The 23,522-nt window shown below is 38.3% G+C and overlaps 1 protein-coding gene across 3 annotated transcripts in view; it reads left to right on the top strand.

The window, feature by feature from the left end:
* RALGAPB (Ral GTPase activating protein non-catalytic subunit beta) overlaps positions 1-23,037 on the top strand; it is a 108,545-nt gene extending 85,508 nt beyond the window's left edge. For 2 of the 3 annotated variants that reach the window (XM_008017676.3, XM_008017658.3), the window contains exons 23-30: positions 2,509-2,667; positions 6,711-6,876; positions 9,506-9,628; positions 11,225-11,361; positions 13,992-14,100; positions 14,874-14,952; positions 18,242-18,390; positions 18,868-23,037. In XM_008017676.3, coding sequence (XP_008015867.3) covers positions 2,509-2,667; positions 6,711-6,876; positions 9,506-9,628; positions 11,225-11,361; positions 13,992-14,100; positions 14,874-14,952; positions 18,242-18,390; positions 18,868-19,061 — 1,116 coding nt within the window. In that variant the 3' untranslated portion in view covers positions 19,062-23,037. The remainder of the gene's footprint in view (positions 1-2,508; positions 2,668-6,710; positions 6,877-9,505; positions 9,629-11,224; positions 11,362-13,991; positions 14,101-14,873; positions 14,953-18,241; positions 18,391-18,867) is intronic. The other variant, XM_008017666.3, reaches the window with a different exon arrangement.
* Positions 23,038-23,522: the final 485 nt, after the last annotated feature.

The following is a 23,522-nucleotide window of genomic DNA, read 5'->3' as shown; positions in this document are numbered from 1 at the left end:
GACGGAGTCTGGCTCTGTCGCCCACGCTGGAGTGCAGTGGCCGGATCTCAGCTCACTGCAAGCTCCGCCTCCCGGGTTTAAGCCATTCTCCGGCCTCAGCCTCTGGAGTAGCTGGGACTACAGGCGCCCACCACCTCGCCTGGCTAGTTTTTTGTACTTTTTAGTAGAGACGGGGTTTCACCGTGTTAGCCAGGATGGTCTCGATCTCCTGACCTCGTGATCCGCCCGTCTCGGCCTCCCAAAGTGCTGGGATTACAGGCTTGAGCCACCGCGCCCGGCCCATATTCTGATTTTTTAAAAAATAACAAACTAAGCCAGCACTACTAGTGTAGGTTCTTATTTTAAAAGATTTATCTAAATGACAACCCAGGAGCAAACTAGAGGAATCTTTTGTTAAGATCAGAGGTAAAAATTATCTACCCTGACTACTATTTAACAACGAGAATTTTTTAGTCAATGACATTTTTTAAACTTTCTAGTTTTAAATAATTATAGATTAGCAGGAAATTGCAAACTAAAGATATGAGTACCTTCCTGCAATGATAAATTCTTATGTAACTACAGTACAGTATAAAAATGAGGAAAGTCAATGAAATGTTAAACTAAGAGGTAAAAATCATTGGAAATGAGAAGACAGTTTGTAGGTAATATGACTTCTAGTTTGACAACCATAAGAAAATCAATAAAATGTTTAAAACAAATGAGAATTAAGATTGCTGTACACAAAAGTACAAAAATTAGTAATTATGTCTATGATATTCAGTTAAAAATACAATGCAAAAATGCCCCATTTACAGCCGTGATATTGACAAAAGTTACCCTAACAAAGTATGTACAAGACCTAGAGGAAGAAACTTTTAAAAATTATTAAGAGATATAAAATATGTAAATGTTATGTTCCTAGATTAGAAGATCATACAGAAGAACAAGCTGAGGAAATACCTTACTTTAAAAAAAAAAAAAGAAGAATGAGGACATTCTGGTCTACAAGGTGTATTACAACATGCTTCAGGTCCACAATTCCTTATCTATGATTTCAAAGTAAAAACTGAAAACTGGAAAATTTTTTATATATTTGTAGTAAATTCATTTAGTGACAAAATTGGACCTGAATTGACATGAGGCTGTTTGTAGTTTTATGTCACTTAGTGTGAATACAGTTCTGTTTGACTACAGAAATATTAATGTCTTTGATTATAGAATATTGCCCTAGACCTTGCTAGGAATGTTATATAATTGACTAGAAGGTTAGACGCAATCCTTGCCAGTGTGAAAGACAGTCATTCTTGCTTTCTCTGGAGGATGCTTTCCTGAAAGATATGCTGTGGTTAGCAGAACCTTGTTTGGCAAGATCAAAATCTCAAAGAAGATAGGGGATTAAGAGGAAAACAAAACAAACATGCATTTCTGAAAAATTTGTAGACTTAAATTTTTTAGAGAAGATTTAGGTTTTCAGAACAATTGAGCAGAAAGGGTAGAGAGCTGTCATATACCTTCCCCACAGCCCAGTTTCCCCTGTTATCAACATCTTGCATTAATGTGGTGCATTTGTTATGATTGATGAACTTATATTGGTGCATTACTAACCGAAGCTGGTGATTTACAATAGAGTTCACTCTGTGCTCTACAGGTCTCTGGGGTTTGACAAGTGTATAATGACATGTGTCCACCATTACAATTGTACAAATAGTTTTACTGCCCTAAAAATCCACTGTACTCCACTTATTCATTCCTCCCTCTTCACTCCTCACTCAAAACCTAGCAGCCACTGGTCTTTGTACTGTTTCTCTATAGTTTTACCTTTTTCAGAATGTCATATAGTTGGAATCATACAGTATATAGTCCTGTCTCACTGGCTTTTTTCACTTTTATCAATATGCGTTTAACGTTTCTTCATTCAGTATGCATTTAATGTGTCTTTTTGACTTGATGGTTTATTTCTTTTTATTGCCGAATAATACTCCATTGTATGGATGTACCACAGTTGATTTATCCCTTCATCTATTGAAAGACATCTTGGTTACTTCCGCATTTTGGTTATTATGAATAAAGCTGCTATAAACATTTGTATGCAGGCTTTTGTGTGGATTATGTGGGAAAATACCAAGGTGTGCAGTTGCTGCATTGCATGGTAAGAGTATGTTTGGCTTTGTAAGAAACTGCCAAACTGTCTTCCAAAGTAGCTGTACCATTTCACATTTCACCATTAATGAATGAGAAAAAAAGTACATTAAAGGTAAGTTCTAGAAAGCACAATATTGTAGAGAAAACAGGATCCAAAATTATATACACAATATAATCTCAGTTGTCTTTAATTTAAAAAGAGGCAAATAAAAGAACTAAAAGGAAGTATGTTAAATAATTTCTTTAGGATTATGGTTGTGTTTATTCCTACTATTCTACATTTTTAAATTTAATTTTTATTAAACCATGAGCAAGTATTGTTTTTATAATTATAACAATGCAAGAAAATAGGTAATAATTGCTCCTTTCTTCTTTTGGTGGCAGGAACCTGCAAATAGTCGTCTACCTCCTCACCTTATTGCACTTGATTCCACGATACCTGGATTTTTTGATGACATAGGGTATCTGGATCTCTTGCCATGTCGTCCTTTTGACACAGTTTTTATTTTCTATATGAAGCCAGGTCAGAAAACGAACCAAGAGGTAAGAGTTATGAATTTTTTTTTGGTATATTTTTGTACTATAAATACACGTCTAGAGAAAAAAATTGAGGCAAAATTAATATGGAGAGTTTATTTGGGCCAGAGTTGAGGAAATGGGAAATGCTGGAAAGTTCTCCCAAGGACAAAGGAGAGTCTCAAGTTTTTAAAGATAAAAAGGATGAGCCAGGAGAGCAGATGATTACAAAAGTTGTTTTTCAGGAATGCTCATTGGTTTACAGAAATAACATTGATTAGTGAGTGGATATAAATTATTGAACTGTAGGATATGAGCTGTGGTGTCCAGCACTGTTAGGTTTGTTTATGAACTATTGGTGGTGACATGCAGTCTAGAGTCCATATAGCACGCAGCTTCAAAATTATTAGTTAGCTCCAGCAGGAGTGAGATGCGACTGCTATCACATTTCAGTGCCTTTCTGGTCATGATAATTTGAGGGAGACTCGCATTCCTTAAAAACTTTCGTTTTCATATACAAAATTTTACATGGTATGTACTTGTCTATGGTAAGAAGTGTTTTATACTCGATGCCTAAAGACTTGCTATGAACCAGTTTGAAAACAGAATTAACCAAAACTGTGATACTTGGAGTCCTGAGTCTTTTGACCCTTAAGAAATGTGATTTAAATAGGAGCTGTAGGATATCTTTCTTCCCCTTAAGGAATTCAGATTCATAAGACAAAATAAACTGAAATAAAGAAGGGTAGTCATAAAAAGTTAAAGTAAGGCTCAAGAAGACTAAAACAACAGCAACAAATATTTATTGAACATCTTCCCTGTGGCTCAGCATGCCAGGATATAGAAACGAGTAACAGTTTCCCTTTTGAGAAGCAGCTCACCTTCCTAGTAATTTCAGAAACAAATCATTTCAGTTGAGGAGTGCGTGGTGTGCAGTGGGGGAAATAACACCTGAAATAAAGGAGAAAAACAGAAGAACTGGCCGGGTGCGGTGGCTCACACCTGTAATCCCAGCACTTTGGGAGGCCGAGGTGGGTGGATCACCTGAGGTCAGGAGTTCAAGACAAGCCTGGCCAACATGGTAGAACCCTGTCTCTACTAAAAATACAAAAATTAGCTGGTGTGGTGGCAGGCACCTGTAGTCCCAGCTACTTGGGAGGCTGAGGCAGGAGAACTGCTTCAACCCGGGAAGCGGAGGTTGCAGTGAGCCGAGATTGCACCATTGCACTCCAACCTGGGCGACAGAGCGAGACTCCGTTTCAGAAACAAAACAAAACAGAGGGACTAAGTAAAACATACCTGGATATGTGTAACAGAGACTAGGAGAAGGATGAAGAAAAATGTAAGATAGGTGAGAATGGAAAACTGAGAGCAAAATGGCAGGAGACTTGAAGTGTTTTTTGAAAAGGAATAATTGAAATATAGAATAGGCAGGAAGTTACTGACTATAGGAAAAAACTGAAGGAAGACTTGTAAAATGTAGTATTCAGATGTGTAGGGCACTGTGACTGCATGATCCTGGAATTTTACTGTAGTAGTCATTTTAAGACCATCAGCTAATCAAATTAGCATGCCTAAAGAAATTTACCAAAGTTTCCAAATGTTTAGAAGCACTGTTTCAAATGATTTGTGAGCTCCTAGAAAAGAATGCTGATTTATGAGAAAGTTATTTTTTTGTTACTGAGGCAATAAAGTTAATAAGTGTCTGTTGTTAGGTGAACAAAATCTGTAAGATTTCTGGCCCCCTAAAACTGCATAGAGGCGAAGACAGATGATTAAATAAGCAACCAACCGTTGTAAAGGGTGCTAATAGGATCGTTAAAGCACGTTCTAGGAGCAATAGCGGGAAAACCTAATCTGGTTTTAAGAAGGTGGCCTGGAGGGAAAGATACTCTAGCTGGTATTTAAGGTGTGCATTAACTGTAGGTAAGGAGGCAGAAGCAGATTGTCACTGACAAAGTAATAATAATGTATAAATTCTTCAGGGTAAAGAGAGTATTTTATCTTCATAAAATTCATTATGGGGTCTAATATACTTGGAGCTTAAGAGAAAGTGGGCTGGTGGTAGCCAGAGATGAGACCAATGGACTCAAGTGTTTTAGAAGAACCTCAGTAAAATTGATTAATTCTGGAGGTGGGGATCTGTTTTGAAGGAAGTCAGTGCATTCTTTGTTTGAGAATAATGGAGCCACTTTCTCCTACCTGTACAAGAAGATACAAACCCTTGAGGCACCTCCTAACCCAGTCCAGTTTCCCTAGCTGTTTAGAAGCTGAGGGTAACTAGGAATTAATGAAGATTTCCTGAGACCTCCTTTGGAATGTCTGAGACCTGTCTTCCCTAGCCACAGGGTAGATTAAGATTAATTTCTGTCTGCCAGAAGTGGCATGCAAGTTGAATTGGATTCACTTATTGCTTCTTGACTAAATTTTCAAAAATTGTTTATTTAAAAGTTTTACTTCTAGATAAAAATTTGAATTGCAAAAACTAGAAATGGTTGTTAAGTCAGTTTCTTGGCACCCATAAGAATGTGAAGGGATATGGGTAAACTAAATAGGTTCACTTCTAAAGAGACTGGTTTTAGGCCGGGCACGGTGGCTCACACCTGTAATCCCAGCACTTTGGGAGGCTGAGGTGGGCGGATCATGAGGTCAGGAGATCGAGACCATCCTGGCTAACACAGTAAAACCCGTTTTTACTAAAAATACAAAAAATTAGCCAAGTGTGGTGGCGGGTGCCTGTAGTCCCAACTACTCAGGAGGCTGAGGCAGGAGAATGGCATGAACCCGGGAGGTGGAGCTTGCAGTGAGCAGAGATTGTGCCACTGCACTCCAGCCTGGGCGACAGAGCAAGACTACGTCTCTAAAGGAAAAAAAAAAAATAGACTGGTTTTGTGTTTAAGAGGTAATGACTTTGAGATGATTTGCAGTTGGTCAGATGTAATGGATGTAACTTCTTACATTTTGACTTTCACAGGCCTCTATATGATCTTGGTATAGATTAGCATTGTATGAATGACATCAGTGATCTGTGGACTGGCTGCATCATAGTTATTTGGAGGAATTTTTAGAAATAGTGATTCCAGGATTCCACGTTTGCTGATTTTAATGTAGAAGATCTAGAGCAGGCGAAGAGAACCTTATTTTTACGTGATTTCCCAGATGATTTTGATACACTCTGCTCTCCACCCTCCCCTTTTCGTTTTTCATTTGCAAAGGAATTTCTTATTTTCCTTCCTTTAGAAATGAGTTTTTCAAGAGTAGCACTATTGCCATCTTGGGCCAGATAAGTTCTTTGTGATGAGGGCTGTCCTATGTATTTTAGAACATTTAGCAGCATCTTTGGCCTCTACTACTAGATGTTTGTAGTGTGTGTCACCAGTTATGACAACCAAAAATGTCTCCAAATGTTGGATGTCCGCCGAAAAGCAAAATCATCCCTAGATGAGAAGCACTGTTTTAGAGTGAGGGACTCTTTGTGAGACCAGTAGAAAGCGCACGCATTACATTTAGTGCTTAGTGAAGAGGAGAGAACTTTGTGGCCACTTCATTTTTCCTGAAATTCTCTTCTTTGGCCTAAGAAAAGGATATTTCCATACTCATTTATTAATTACACCTAATGTTTATTGAATTTTAGTAGGTTTTATAGCCTTTGTCAAGATTTATAGTTAAATAGTTGCATCCCTATGTAATGTTTCTCATTAACCAGACAGTAAACTTCATGAAGGTAAGGACATAGTATCTTTTAGTAAACATGCCTGGTTCAGTAATTGTTTTGCTAGGAAGAGAGCTCATAGCTTTTCTTGCATTATTTCATAACCATTGTTATTATCTCTACTTTATGGATTAAGAAACTGAGGCAGTGGGGTTAAGAAATTTGCCCAAGGCTCAGCCAATCCAAATCTGTCTAACTCTGGAGAATGCATTTTCTCTATAGTGATATATCCTCAAATGTATTCTGAACTTGGACATTATTTGTCAGAAGCTTCAAAGCTAACCAATTTTTATGAAGATTTATTTTGATACATTATTTTTCTTCCTTCATTATAGCTGATGATTGGTATGTATTTCAGATTTTGAAGAATGTGGAGTCTTCCAGAACTGTTCAGCCACATTTCCTAGAATTTTTGCTTTCCCTTGGCTGGTCAGTAGATGTGGGCAGACACCCTGGTTGGACTGGGCATGTTTCTACCAGTTGGTCTATTAATTGTTGTGATGATGGTGAAGGATCTCAACAAGGTAAAACTCACAGTGTTTCAAATGTCAGTTGTTGCTTGTTTTGTTAGTCTTGTTTTTTTTCCCCCTTTACTGTGATTTATAGTCTGATTAAAAATACAAAACCAGGCTGGGTGCAGTGGTGCATGCCTGCCTTTGAGAAGCCAGGTGGGAGGATCGACTGAGGCTAGGAGTTCAAGACCAACCTGGGCAACATAGCAAGACACCGTCTCTACAAAAGATGAAAAAATTTTCTAGGCTTGAGGGCCACGTATTTGTAGTCCTGCCTGCTCAGGAGGCTGAGGTGGGAGGATCACTTGAGGCCAGGAGTTGGAGCTGTGATCATGCCACTGCATTCCAGCCTAAGTGACAGAGCAACTCCCTGACTCTAAAAAACAGAGGTATATAGAGGAAAAGTATCCTTCCCCTAATCCCAGTCCTGACAGGGTAACTTAATACTAGTTTATATATTCTTCTAGACATTTTCAGTGTATATGAAATATATACACATAATGATAGAGTTAATTAATACAAAATGACTGGCTTATTACAATGCTGATAAGTTCCTTTTTTATAATATGCATAAGATTCAATTTTCTATACAAATGGTATAATAAATATAGGTCATCCATACAAACAAGACAGCTTCCTAACAAGCATGTTTTGTCTGATAAGTAGTTTTCTATTAACCAGTGTGTTTTATCGACTGTGGCTATCAGAAGAGTCATACTTAAAGGTTAGATTCTTGGGATATTATACCAAAACCTTTGTAGTAAACAGCTGACCATCTCTCAGGATTCTTGCCCATCCCCTCAGATCCTCTGAGGAACTGTAATCAGGATAACAAGTACCAGAGCAAGTATAAATTTAAACTTAAGACCTTTGCCCAACCTGGCTAATGCTTTGTGTTCCTGGGCTTCTGAGGTCACTGGAAAGTTAGTATTACCTCTCTAAAGTGGATAATGCCTATGCCCAGTGCACATTTTTCATTTTGATAAATGTATCAGTTGGATACTTATGGTTGCAAGTATCAGAAAACGTGACCCAAACTGCCTTAGATTTTGAGGAAAATTTATTGCCCATGTAACTGAAAATTCTAGAGGTTGATTAAGCTTTGGTGTCATTTGATCAGCATTCCTGTTTTATTTCTTTACAATTTTCCTTTAGTGTTGCTCTCCATATTTTGGCTTTGTCGCCAGCCTGGCTTCTCTAATAGTGCAGAAAGGCAATTCCAGGCTTTACGTTCACATACCACAGCAGCCTGAAGAGGAGAGATTAGCCAGATCTCAGAAGCCCCTACTCCCCGAATGCGGAACTATATGGTGATTAGACTATCCCAAGCCTGTCCTTGTGGCGAGAAAGAATGACTCTGGTAGAGAGATACAGACAAGATAGAACTAGTATCAGAGGTCAGTCCCACATGCACATTTTGCCTGCTGCAGAATAGGGGTGGATAGAGTGACTGTTGGGATAGTAACCACAGCATCTACTACAGCAGATACAAAGTGCCTGCCTGGAGCCCACACCAGGAGTCAGAAAACGAAAGCCCAGTTTTTGAAAATAAAGTTTTATTGGAACTCGGTCACACTCTAGATTACACATTGTCTGTGATAGCTTTCATGCTACAATAACAGAATCGAGTAGTTGTGGCAAAGACCCTATGGCCGAAAATGTTATCTGTCTGGTCCTTTACAGAAAAAGTTTGCTAACCTCTTGTCTAAAGCTCCCTATTTGCCAAATCTTCACCAGCATTAGGTATCTTCCAGTTTTTTAGGTGAGAAATTTTTCATTTTTAATAATGCTTGAGCATATCTTATCATATTTTTATTTCTTTCCTGAGAAGTACTTGTTCATTTCCCCTGTCCAATTTTTGGTCAGATTGTTGGTCTTTTATGTACTGCTGGTAGGACACTGAGTTCATTTTAATTGAGAACTATATAGCTCTCATGAGTGTTTCTTTTGTTAATTCAGTCTTCCTGGCTTAGAGCAGATGCTATTACTAAAACTGGCTGTACATTTTTATACAGTGTCACTGACCATTGAGGAAGGTGGAACATAGGCCAACTTGAGGAGCCATAGAGAGACCAGGGATAGAAATGCCTTAACAGCAAGAGTCCAGAGATAACGCACATGTGTACTCTAAAACTTCTCTCTCTCTGTCTCTTCCTCCCTCCTCCTCCTCCTCCTCTTCTTTTCCTCCTCCTTCTTCTTCCTCTCTCTCTCTCTCTCTCTCTCTCTCTCTCTCTCTCTCTCTGTCTGTCTGCCTGCCTGCCTGCCTGCCTGCCTGCCTGCCTGCCTGTCTCTCTGGCCCAACTCCCTTCTGAGGTACTGGGATGGTCTTCCTTTTGATTATTTATTCACCGGATCCAAAGGACTGCTCCCTTAATCTGCTTCATACACATGAAATAAAAGCCCTGCTACTCAGAAGTGGTCTGATATACAGTCGTTTGAGAAATTATGAAATTAAGATTTTATGATTTAAAAATAAAGACATCTAATAAGCATTATATTTTATTCTTTCATACTAATTGGTTCTTGCTGGAAACATATATTCTATTTATCACTTTATTAACAAGTTAACATTTTGTGTAGCGAGATGATACTGGTTTTTTTCTACTTTTTGAAGCAGTAATGTGGTGTTTCTTTTTCCCAGAAGAAGTGATTTCCTCTGAAGATATTGGAGCTAGCATTTTCAATGGACAGAAGAAGGTGCTGTATTATGCTGATGCCCTTACGGAAATTGCTTTTGTGGTTCCTTCTCCTGTGGAGTCCTTAAGTAAGACCATTTTGCATGGTCCTGTTTTAGGATCTATATTTATATTCCTGGGTTGTGTGATATTACTGCTTTGGAAGAGATTTTGAAGTGATCTAAGGCATTCTTTAGCTTCTAAGGCATTGTAACAGAATATGCAGAAGCACAAGGTATCTTCTCAACTTTTTAAGGAAAGTAGTTAAAGACAAGCAGACTGACCCTCTGATAATCTTTAAAAAGTGAAGGAATCCCATTTCAACTGATATGCTTTCTTTAATTTAATTAATCAATACTAGGCTTATTTTCCAGTTCATTTCTTTCTATAATTACGAGTGATCCCTCACCTACTTTTTGAGAGCCTTTGCATGGAACCACATAGAATCCTACAACGGGAAGGATCTCATGATAGCATCTGGCCATTCTTCTTAGCAAGAGAAACTTAAGCAGCCTAGAAAAGATGATGGTCCAAGACTTTTCTTTTTAAGAATTGGGAGTAATTATTACTTCTTAGTCTGAACTCACAGTTTTATTTTGCCCAGAACCTTTGGTTTTTGCAAGTTAAGCCTGTTTGTTCAAGCCTGACCGAGTAGGTGGTCAGGCAGTAGATAGAAAACTTCACCTTCTTCTTTGAGATCATTTTTAGGATGGGATACTATGCATCATGAGTTCACAGTCTCATTTCCAGACTAACGACTTTTGTTGTGCCCTACCTTGGTAGCTGCCTAACCTTTGTCCTTGGACCCTTGATTTCCCACTCTAGGCCCCTCCCTGTCTTACTCTCTGGGGCCAGCTGTGTCGCTGGAAGGTTGGACCTTCTACGGTTTAGGTTTGAATTATAGCGGCTGTTGGGCTTCCTGTCAAGGTTCTGGTTTACTACTTTAATTCCAGAAGCCAGAACCTGTCCGTCCTCTTTGGGGACATACCTGCCTAATTTCTCTGGCCCAGCCTGTTAGTACCAGACAAGTCCTCCCAGAGCTAGAGCCTTGTCCTTACACTAAAGCTCCTGCAGTTGGGTCTTTGTCTTCTGTTGTGAAACATCTCCTATGCCAACTGTGCCCACTCCAACTCAGCTTCCTCCTATTTCTGATATTTGGGGATTTTTTTAGATGGGGTGGAGGATAACTTTTTGTGTACTTATGTCTAACCACATTGCTCTTAATCATAGAGACTAGATCTTCTGTAGCTTCTGGATGTCCCAGTGCCTATTTGGCACAATGCTACATGATTGAATATATAATCAAAATGATTCAGAGAGTAATAATGGCATGTATTATATTCTACATCTGAAACGTCAAATATTTTCTAGTCTTATTTTGTTTATCCTTTAGAGCAGGAGCTGGCAAACCACAGTGGCACAAGCCAAATGCCGCCAAGAATGGTTTTTACATTCCTAAAGGGTTATAAATAAAATACAAAGAGGAATATGTGAGAGATCTGTATAGCCAGCAAAGCCTAAAATACTTAGTACTTGATCCTTTACAGAAAAAGTTCGTCAGCCCTTGCTCTAGAAGTGATGCTTTAAGTGATTTCAGTTAGACTGGTGAGCGTAATTAGTTTTAACAGTCTTGCTCCAAATAAGTGGTATGTATTATAGTTGCTTTGTTTTCCTCTACCCCATAGCTGATTCATTGGAAAGTAACATCTCGGACCAAGATAGTGATTCAAATATGGATCTTATGCCAGGAATTCTGAAACAGCCATCCCTGACACTTGAGCTTTTCCCCAATCATACAGACAATCTTAATTCCTCACAGAGGGTAAGTTACTTTGTTGATAGGTCTCCAAAATTTTGTAGTGAAATCAGGGTAATTATAGAATCCTGCCTGAAAAGCTTTTAACCCACAGAGTAATTATATCAGAGTACTGATTCCTTAGTAACTTAATTTTTAAAAATAAAATTCTCATGATTTTCTCTTTTTCAGCCTGCAACAGATAGTTTATTCTGAGACAGCCTTTGTGGATTCTCTTGATTTCACCATTCTGATCCCATACTTGATTCTCTCATCTGTTCCTTTTTAAACCAAGGTTTTAATTTTGTCCCTGAAATATCCACTAAAGTTACTGCAGTAACTACATGTTTTTTATCTTTAATCTTGCAATGTTCATCTTAAACAAGTCTGACCATATAAATATAGGAACATTGTGGAGAATAACTGAGTGGATGGATAAATATTCTGAGTGAGGAACACAGCACTTACTAGAAGAGGAGCTTTTTGCTTTTATCTTTTTTTTTTTTTTTTTTTTTTTTTTACCTTATCAGCGAATATTACTTCTTTATCTGTGATCAGGTCAGAAGTGTAGGAAGATTGACTTAGAACAAATCATAGCAAAGACAGAAGTGTCAGCTTGACTTAAAGGCGTTCCTCCATTGTACAGGAGTTTAGGTTGGCTTCCTTCCACAGTGAAAATTACTTTTAATGTAAGTATATACTTAAAAGAGAATATGGGGAGGTTTTTACCTTTAAAATTGATTTAGGAAAAAAAGGCCAGGTGGTGTAATAGTCCCTGGAGTAGACTGATTTGAAAATCAGGAGTTTTTTTAAAGGTTTTACAGAATACAATTTAGAGATGAGCAGTCAGTATTGCATGACAATGCAAGATTTTAGCCAAATCTAATACTTTAAAAAAATTTTTTGTTTGAGATTTGTGAACAGAACTAGAATTCAGTGGTGAGCTGCCCATATTTTCTGAATGCCAGCATAGTTATTCCTTAGAACCCAGATAATGCACCATGTTTTTGTTTCTCACTTATAGTTTACTTTGCAGACACTAACAAGCTAAACAAACAAACAAACAAAAAAGCAAAACCATATGGTTATATCAATACATGGAGAAAACGCAGTCGACAAAAATTCAGTACTCATTATGAGAAAAGTTCTCAGCAAACTATGAATAGAACTTTCTCAACTTGATACAGAGCATCTACTAAAAACCTACAGCTAACATTATACTTATGCATTATACATTATTCTTGAATGCTTTTCCTCTGAGATGGAGGACAAGGCAAGGATGCCTATTCTCACCGCTTACATTCAACGTGGTAGAGGAGGGACTTACATAGAGAAATAAGACAAAAGGAAACACAGTACGTAGAGATTAGAAACAAAAAAGTAAAACAGTATGTATTTGCAGATGACGTGGTCATGTAAGTAGAAAACCCTGAGGAATCTTATTTGAAGTGAGTTTAGCAAGACTGCAGGAAAAGCGTCAGGGTGTTGGACAAAATTTTAAGATAACCCCCAGCAACATTTGCCTGTGTACAATGTCTTCTCCTTGCATGTGGGTGGAACCTGTGAATATGATAGGATAACCATGATTATGTTACATTATTTGGCAAAGGGATCTTGTGGGTTTAATTGCGTTACTTTGAGTTAATCAAAAGGGAGATTTTCCAAGTAGACCTGACCTAATCACAGGAGCTCTTTAAATCTAGGGCTAGACGTCAGACATGGAAGAAGTCAGAGTCAAAGCTAATTAGGGGCCTTGATGCTAAGAAAGTAGTCTGTGAATATGGCCAGATATCTGTCACTAGTTTGGGAGAAATCTCTTGGTCTGGCCATTTTCTGTGAATGTCAGAGTAGATACAAGCATCCGGGGGACTTGCCATGGACTCTGGTCATCTGGTAAAGACATGTATATTTCTGTGCTAATAAAGCCGTTTTAATTTTAAAATTCACCTCAAGTATGAGATTCTCCCCTCTGTCCACATGAGCTTTGTTTAGGGCTTTAGCACAACTTAGCTCTGCTGTATGCCTCAAAAGAAGTGCAACTCAGGGTACCAGTTTGCTAAAGGGGAGCCACACAGTCCTGTTAACCTTGCAGTGAAACTTAGACTTGATTAGGGTGGCGGGAAGCCAGAAGCACACTGCATGATAATGAAGGCCCAGACAACTTGTTTTTCTTTCTACTGATGAGAAAAAGGAATTAAGCATAAATTGCAGTAGGAGACATTTGTTCTGGGATCTGGGAATAACTTGCTGATGGGATATTTTAGAGATGAGGATCCCCAGACAAGTGGTGATGTTGCTCTGATGGGGAAGCATACTGCTTTCTGGCCCTAATAGAGATAGACTCAAATCCTTTAAGCCCTCATTAAGATACTGCGTGTAAATTTTGTTTTTATTAATGCAAATTATTATTATTCAGTATTCCTTCCTTGTATTTTCTTTGACAATTTTAAGCCTTCATTTTCTTGTCCTAGGTTAAGACTGATGAACAGGAGCCAAAGAAGAGCTTTGTTGCAAATGTATACATGTTTTCCTAAAGTGATTTTCTATGACCTGATACTTATATCACTGAGCACCTTGACAAATGAATGACTGGGTAGTTTTATTAAGCCAGTTTTTTGTTGCTGTTGTTTTTCCCACTCTCTGTCTTCTTCATATAGCTCAGTCCCAGTTCCAGAATGAGGAAGCTGCCTCAGGGTCGCCCTGTTCCTCCCCTTGGACCTGAGACAAGAGTTTCTGTAGTCTGGGTGGAACGCTATGATGATATAGGTACTGTATGAGGACTTTGTCCATAAATAAAATGACAGTGTATGACAATGACTTGCTAAATGTCTACAGGGAGTGGGTATATAAGCATGGTGTGGCCAGGAGCTAGTCCTGGAGTTCAGCAAGCCTGGGTTTGCACCCCAGCTCCACTACTCAGTTTCTTTAAGCCTTAGATTACTCCTCTGTTAAATCCTGGTACTTTTTTTGTAGTTGTGAAGATTTGACGAGACTAGTAGATGCAAAGCTTTTAGTTATTCCTGTTGGCATCACAGTCAGTGGTTTGTTGCCAGTTGGTCTCAGTCATCCCAGGACCTTTGGAAAGGGGAAGGGGAAGCGCTTCACTTACCCTCTCTCCACCCACATGCTCTACTGTCTCGTTTTAGTATAAAGCTTAGTTTGTCCTTAAGAGTTGTACTCTGGGTAAGTTTCTCATGATTTTTACATAAGCAACATTGAGCATTAGAATTATATACTTTGCCTAAAATCCCATCCAGCCCAGAGTTTTTGGGAAAATGTAATAGTTACTTTTCAACCAAGCCCTCAAAGATCACAGAATGTATTTTCTAAAACTCTTTGCTTTAGATGAAATTAGCTAAAAAAATGTCTTGAGAGATGATTTTTTAATTTGTAGAGAATAATTAAGATGATATTTCAGGACAGCACAATCCATATATTTACCACTCATTTATGTGACGAGATTAGAAAATTAGATTTCCTGTTTATCTCTTTGGGAAAATGAGGGAGATACTAATTATAATGCCATTATTTTCTTCCAGAAAACTTTCCCCTCTCAGAGCTGATGACAGAGATCAGTACTGGTGTGGAAACTACTGCAAATAGTAGCACTTCACTGAGGTACACTCTATTTGCTTGAATTTCAACAGCATGTCTTTTTTTAATATATTGATTGCAGCTCAATAAATAAAGAATTATGAAACAAAAGAGTTGTGGACAATTAGAAATAAAAATAGAGAAAAAAGATCAAAGAAGTTTGTATACAATGTACAAGGTTATCAAATTATTATAGCATGGACTTTTTTAAAGCCACTTTATTGAGGTATGACTGACATGTTAAAAGCTATACATATTTAATGTATACAACTTGATGAGTTTGGAGATAAGTATATCTCCATGAAACCATCATAACAATCTATTCCTGAGCACTTCTACCATATCCAGAAGTTTTCTCCTGCCCACTTAATTCATTATTATTATTATTTTGTGATAAGAACCACTTAACATAAGATCTGCCCTCTTAGCAAATTTTTAAGTATACAATACTGTATTATTAGCTATAGCCACTGTACTGTTGATCTTTAGGACTTATCCTTCATAACCGAGACTTTGTACCACCTTTTGGCCAATACCTCCCCATTTTTTCCCTCCCTCCAATTCCTGACAACTAGCATTCTACTCTCTGCTTCTCTGAGTTTAACTATTTTAGGTTTGTCATATAAGTGATACCATGTGGAATTTGTCTTTTTGTGCCTGCCTTATACTTAGCATAATGTACTCTAGATTCACCCATGTTGTCACAAATGGCAGGATTTCCATTTTAAGACTGCGTAATATTTCATTGTATGTGTACACCACATTTTCCTTATATATTCGTCCGTTGATGGATATTTAAGTTGCCTCCATGTCTTAGCTATTGGGAATAATGCTGCAGTGAAAATGGGAGTGCTGCTATCTCTTTGAGATCCTGGTTTCAGTTCCTCTGGATATATACCCTGAAGTGGGATTGCTGGATCATATGAACATTCTATTTTTAATTTGTTGAGGAACCATACTGTTTTCCACGGTGGCTGCACCAGTTTACATTTCCACCAATAGCATACAAGGGGATTCCCTTTTCTCCACATTCTAGCCATCACTTGTTTCTTTTGGTGTTTTTGAAAATGACCATCCTACCTGGAGTGAGGTGCTATCTTATTATGATTTTGATTTGCATTTCCCTGATGATTAGTGATGTTGGGTGCTTTAGCAAGAGTTTTAATAGTAAAATTAATTGCTATTTTACAGTTATCTAGAGCAAAAAGAAAAATGGAGAAGTAGAGGCAATTAAATATTAATAAAGACCTTAATAATAGGGTAGCAATATTAGATTGAAATAATGGAGTTAAATTGGCCAAAACAATGTGGCCAAATAGCAGCTAAAATATCCTAAATCATATGAGCTAATTAATGGAAAAATGTTTCTAAGCAAAATGTAATACTAACTTTATAATTGGGTTAAAATTTCTGTTTTACCTGCCCATTCACAAGAAGAATAAAAAGAATAATCTGATTCTAAGAATGGTAACAATGTAGTTGTATAGGCTTTGTAGTTTTCAAAGTTTGCTTGCTTGTTTTTGGTTTATAACTAAGAGTTTAACAATTATTTTCCCTGTTTTATTCGTGGGATAAAATAGGTTCAAAGAAGTTATTCCTTAGTATCACACATCCAGTAAATGCAGGAGAAAGTTTCCTGAATCCAGGCCTTTGACCCCAAATGCATTGGCCCTGCATCTCTCTCATCACAGAGATACCCTCAAACTTGATATTTTTAAGTTCCTTTTAGTTATGTGAGCTGATTCAAATTGCATATAAGATGAATTTATTCTAGTATTGTTAGATGATTGTTGTTGAAATGAAGTCAGTCAAGATGATTTATTTTAGCATTATCATTTTAAATTTCTAAAAGAGGGCAAGTCATTCTTAAAACTTCCATGTTTTTTATGCTTTGGTGTTTTAAAACAAATTACAGGTATCTTTATGTTCCAAATACATCAGTATGCATCTGAAAAGTCAGAACACTTTCAGATAGCTAAACATAACATCACAATAATAAAGTTAGTAATACTTTCTTAATATTATCTAATAGGCAACATTCAAATTTCTTCATTTTTACTAAAATATTCTTCACAATTGGTAAAGAATTCACTCCAGGACTGTATATCTGGTTTTAATTCCTTCCATCTCTTTTAATCTGGAACAGTCCTTTTTTCTTTATGACACTAACTTGCTAAAGAAGAGACTATAGAATAGTCATGAGTAGACTTTTCTAGAACTAATTAGAAGAGACTTATCATATACTGTCTTTGTTGTTTTCACCTTTTTTTTTTTTAATTAAAAAAAAAAAAAAATTGGGCACAAGGTCTCACCATGTTACCCAGGCTGGTCTCAAACTCCTGGGCTCAAGCGATCCTCCTACCTCAGCCTCTCAAGTTTGCATCTTTTTAGGTCAAAGGTTGTAATACAATTTGACAGTAAAATGTATATTTTATTGGTAGATTAGCAAAGTTTATAATTTGTCTTGGGGACAGAATTACTCGAGGATTGATTTTTCTTTTTCTTTTTTTTTTTTTAATGTCTTGAAACATTGATTCAGTGTTGCTTTGGCCAAAATCACCTTACCTATATAGAAAGAAAACTCATTGGGTTGCAAAAAGACCCCAACATGTAGCATCACAAATAACATGTAATACTGGATGGGTTGGCCGATCCGTGGTGTGTAATGAGTAACTCACCCCTCCATAGAGGCAGTTGCCGACTTTAGCATCTGCTGCCTGGCCAGAGGCTGTGAGGGCTTTGGCCCTGCCACAATGTGGCCATTTATCACCATAGCTGAGAAGGACACTTGCAGCTGGCTTGGATTAATGGCTCTCCCAACCTCCTTCCCCACCCTGAAAAAAAATTATATCAGGGATTCCTGTAATGGGCCAGAGCTGTGTTCCTGCTTCTGCTCTGGGATTACCAGCCTTGACTATGCTGGAATTCCCTGTACTCTGGCTGGCCACATTTTTGTTCCCTACAAGAAGAGGAACTAAAGTGAAAGTCCCATAGGTGGTTACTGGATTCTTAACTCCATGCAATAGAGTTCTCTGGCCTCTCCTTCCACCCAGTGTCCCTAGTGGTTTTCCAGGTATATATATTTTTTCAACCCCTTTCTGTTAGCTTAGAAAGCCTGAGCCAGTAATGAACCTTTAGGACTAGGTGTTATAGGGGGCAGCAGCATAGATTCCCAGAAAGCAGATTCTGAGCAGACTGACCCCTTGGCTTTTCTCATACCACTGCCAAGCAACAGGTCCCTTTAGTAATCTTAGGCTGTATGTGGGGGACTTCAACTCTTGGGTGTCTGAGATAAAAATGTTCTTTTCTTAAGATCTACGACTCTTGAAAAAGAAGTTCCTGTCATCTTCATCCACCCTTTAAACACTGGATTATTCCGGATAAAAATTCAAGGAGCCACTGGAAAATTTAACATGGTCATCCCTCTTGTGGATGGGATGATTGTCAGCAGGCGAGCTCTTGGTAAGGTCTTCATATGTGGCTGAAGAGTTACATTTTCTTTCTCTTTATCGTTTTTGTAAACCAAAAAGAAGTCAAAATAAGGAAATGGTGATAATTACTTAATAGTTTCCACATGTAGGAAATAGTCTGGCTCTTGTTAAAAATGGAGCATGTTTTGTTCTTTTTTAATCTGTCCTTAATCTAGTAAGTGTAAGTAAAACCTCACCAACTTCTAGTATTAAAATATTGAAGACAGCTCTTTGTCATCCAGGACGGAAAATAGGTTGTTAGACTAGATTTTTATTCTCCTTTTCCTGTCATTGTGTGTTTCTTGTGACAGTTTTATCTTGGCACTATGTCTATCTCTCTGGGGATGGGAAGTTTGCAAATTGAATGAAATAGTTTGAGTATGCGGAGGGTAGTTCACCTGAATACTTATAGTTCACCTACCTAAGTGACTAGTTTTTAACATTTATTTTAAAACTCTCTATTTTCAAGGCTTTCTGGTGAGGCAGACTGTAATTAACATTTGTAGAAGGAAGAGACTGGAGAGTGACTCCTACAGTCCACCCCATGTCCGCCGGAAACAGAAAATCACCGACATTGTCAACAAGTACCGGAACAAACAGTTGGAGCCAGAGTTTTATACTTCACTTTTCCAGGAGGTTGGACTCAAGAACTGCAGTTCTTAGACCCCTGAATTTCTAAGACTGTTGAACTCCAGTTCGGGAACTGTAACACAGCAGAACAGTTTGATAGGTGATCACTGTAAAAATAAAAACAAATCACTCCCAAGAGCTTACTGTTTAATCACCAGAATAGAAGAAACACATTATAACCCATTTGATAGAAGACTTCGGGCTGTCTAGTGAAATGGGCTCCCAGACACAATCATATTCCTGCTGATCATGATGATATACATTTTAGCCATAAACTTTCTTTTAAAGGTGACAATTTTATTTAAACATAAGCCTTTTGAGGAGAAAGGCTTTTATGCATCTCAGTTAAACACGTGCATTGGTAGTATCAACAAATTTGCAATATAGAAGTTGAAGATAGTTTTATACCTCACTTTTTAGGAGGTTGTATTCAAAATTAAAATCTTTCTCAGAATCTTCCAGGACATTTAAAGACTCATGTTGATAGCATGGAGGAGAAGGAAAGAAGTCACAGCCTTCTACTCACTTGTAGGTCTTCTTGTCATCCAGCTGTCACACTGACAAAAAGAAAAGATGATACATGTTTTTTGCTCAGATAAGAAGCCTGACATTAAAATATGTCATATTTTTTTCTCCACATTTCAAAAAGTTGTCCTTCTCATCACTGCACAGATCTGTCTGAAAGCCTCAGTTTCTGGGCCACCCAGGAACAGATCAGAAATGGAGCATGGCCTTGTCCTTTAATGGGGATACAAATAAAGTTTGTGGGGTTAAAAGTTTTAAGATAGCAGTGATACCCCCACTCTCTCCATTGTTGTCCAGCGGGGTGACATAATGACAGGTTAAACATTTGTGATTCATTGATTAAATATCATTTAAAGAAATGTAAATTCACAATAAGGGTTGAAAATTATTTGGTTTCATCCATTGTCTCTTATTTCAGGACCAAGCAGCAAACTGCAGTAGTTTATGAAGGATTCTAAAATGGGGTTCAGGAATAGCCTCTCAGCGCTACTAATTCAGATATCCCAGAGAACTACTGGATTTCCTCATGATTGACAAACATGAGTGACCATCTCTTTGGGTGGCTACTGTTAGAAATGGCTGTTGTTGTCATGTTTTCTGGACTTTGCCAGCCAACAGATCCCTGCCAGGTTTTGGAAATACTTCTGTTACCTCGCTGCTACTTTTCTGCAGGGATAAAACTTTTGAGGTGGCCAGACCCAGAACATCCTTACAAGGATTCCTGTTACAGTGCTACAGTATACACTGCTCATTTATCCTATTCTCATGTGCTTTCTTCTTTAGTAAGATTATTTTATGTTAAGAAAATAAGTGATATTTAAAGTCCAAAGAGAAATGATCACAGTTGTGTAAGGGGTGTTTTCCCCCTTGAACTCTGATGTCAGTAGACTATGGGTCAGAGCTGCGACGATCTGTTTGGTTTGATGTTTTGGTGGGTTACTTAGGGGGCAGGGATAGAGTGGGACCTAATTCCCTGTGCAAAGGTCTCTTATTCCAGAAATATGCATTTTGCCATCTATAAGCAAGAAATATGGGCATAGCAGCTCTTGGTTTAAAGTTTGCCATAACCTGTTCTTCATGTTTGTTTTAAGCTCAGGTAAAGATAACCTCCTCTTTCTATGACTCCAGTTTCCATTCAGGTTATAGTATTATTATTCAATAGTTGATTTTCTTTTTAAGCTGGGCAATAAATTGATTTTTCCAGATGGTAGCATGGGAGAGGGCATACGGGATAAAGATGAGCCAATTCTACCCTAAAAAATGTTCTAGTGGTTCACAGGAACAAGATGAGGTTTGATAACTTTCAAGGTAATTCTAGATTGACATTTTGAGGGGAAAATGGGCTCTTGTTCTAGTTGAAGTGAGCAGAGAAGGCTATAAATTAACATGTAACTTACAACATTGCAGAGGTTAAAAATAACTGATGTAGATGTACTTCTTCAGTATGATTCTTCAGATCAGACTTTTACCTTTGGCATAGTTAATTTCAGAAAAATATGCTGTGTGTGTATGAGGGTTGGACTTGCTGATCCTTCAGTTAGCTCTAATTTCTGGCAACTCTTTGTAATTCCAATGTATTTGATACATAAACAATGATGTTGAATGCATTTGTGATCTGGGAGACTCCCTGGTCTTCCAGGGAAGGAGGGATGTGCAGCCCCTGAAGGCATGAAACTCCCAGTGTGTATGGAGCCAGTGGACTATGGGATAACCATACCGTATCTTACCAGGCGCTGGTTCCTTCTGCTCAAAATAACATCTGCCCAAAGAGGGTGTGCTAAGAACCCTTAGCTCGTCAATGGGACTCGGCTGGCTCCTGGAGGGGGTCTGTGACTTCAGGTATATCAACACCGATGCCGGGGGTAATTTTTATCCCATCTGTATGGATCTGAGTTCATGGTCACTGTGTTCACCCACTTGCCTGTGTTAAAAGTCACTGAGTAGAATAGCACCAGAGGAACATATTTAGCACCTAATATTAATATTTTGTAGTCCATTTGATAAATTTGCCAGCATATGTTCTAGCCTCTGGGGGAAAGCCAGGACCACTTTTGTCTGTGGCTTAAACAGTTCAGTTGCTGTATCTGTTGGGTGTGCCAGGGGGTGGATGAGTGTGGCATTCTGTGAAGAGGAAGGTGGTAAGTAAGGTTGCCCTTCTGCCTTCTTAAGTTGCAGGAGGGAGCTTTTCTGCTCCTCTCTGGTTGGGAGCACTGAGGACAGTGAGGAGGGCTTTTACCTTGTTAATCATTTCCTTATTTAGCTAGCCTTCCTTTTTGTCTAGAGCTTCCTCCTGAGACTCTCTTCCATCCATTGGGCCTTTGAAAGAACTAATGAGACACACACACACACACACACACACACACACACACACACACACGCATACTCATGCACATTTTCCTTCATTTCCATATCCTTTATTTCAGGGCAGCCCATTTTCCTCTGGATTCATTGATAAATACAAATACCCACACCTTTGACCTGTATTGTTGGTTACCTGCAGGTTCTGTGTATGAGGCCTTCATGAATAGTTACTTTCTCCATACACTAGGGAAGTGTTTGTCAGAGTCTTCAGACTGGGTTCTAGAGAGGCAGAGTCATTTCTTCTGGAAGGTGGAGCTTTACCCAAAGTGAAAGTTAGCCTTGCTCAAAGATGTGTTTTGTGGTAGTTGGTAAAAAAGAAAAAGAAAGAAAGAAAGAAAGAAACACGTATTGGAGGTAATTTGACACTCCTGCTGGCTGTAGTTCTCTATTCAGCATTTTAAAGCCCATTCAGGTTCTGTCTTCCTGAAAAGAACTGATTGCTGTGTTTACATGAAATGACGATTGATTGGAGTCAGATGGTCTGTTTTAAAGATTTCCATGACAGCCTCTTTTCCTGAATTGGAGAGATTGGAGGTGGTCCATCTGTACGAAGTGGAATCAAACGATGGGTTTCTTAGTAGCTAAAGAAGCCATGTACTTACAGTGTTTTTCTCAGAATATCAATTCATGTTCTTCAGATGCTTTTCTTTTTTTAATGATGAGGGAAAAGGTGTAATTTGGGATTCCACAGTGCCTTGCATATAGTAGGCGCCCAATAAATACTTGTTGAAGCAAACCAAGTTTCCCAAGTCCTCATCTCTTACAGTGACCAAGACATCTTTCTCCTCTGAAGGGATTGGCAGTTGTGGCTAAAAAATAAGCAGTATCATTATTTGCTTGAAATCATATATACAGTTTGTATGAATTTCAGTATGTTGCCAAGACATGCTCTTTTTCTTATTGTATTTTCTGTAAATATTTCTGGCACTGAACTGTAAAGTAAAGGCAAAGTGTAAATATGAAGGTGTACCCGTGCCCCTTGCCTCCTGTGTTTCATCTTCGTCGGTTAGGGAAGAAGGTCCAGAGGTTTGTTTGTATTTATGCCGATCCGTTGTCCAGAAGCCCATGGAATATTGAATGTAATACATTTAGTCAATTAAATTTTAAGGAGATTCTTATCTAATTACTTTGTGTGTGCTTTTGGATACAGGCTGGGGGTTTACTCCTACACTGGTGCTGTGAATTTTACCCTTCCAGGGGATGTCTGCTTGGCTTTGGTTGCCCTTTATAATTTAGATCTGTAGTTTAATTGAACATTAAATGAGTATTTCATGAAATACTCAAAGTTTGATTAATTTTAAGAAAAATATTTGGCCTTCTCTGCTGGAAGGAGCTTGTATAATTAAAACACTGCCAATAGAGGCTCACCTTTCAGAGGCTGGGAATTGCTGAGGAGATAGATACTTACGTTATGGGAGTGAAAGTGCCGGCTGTGCCCTCTGCTTGCAGAAAATTTGAGCCCTACCAGGGCTAGACAGTCAGCAAAGTGGGGAGATGCAGAGATCATCCCCTGCTGCCCACTGCCCCCTTTGTGTAGAGCATCTTGGAGCCAGATGAGCGCCTTCAGGCCTAGATCACACATAGAGGAGTGAATGGACCACTTGAAAC

Source organism: Chlorocebus sabaeus, chromosome 2, assembly GCF_047675955.1.
Source record: "Chlorocebus sabaeus isolate Y175 chromosome 2, mChlSab1.0.hap1, whole genome shotgun sequence".
NCBI lineage: Eukaryota > Metazoa > Chordata > Mammalia > Primates > Cercopithecidae > Chlorocebus > Chlorocebus sabaeus.
Note: the sequence above shows the minus strand (reverse complement) of the source record. Positions and strands in the feature narration are given on the sequence as shown.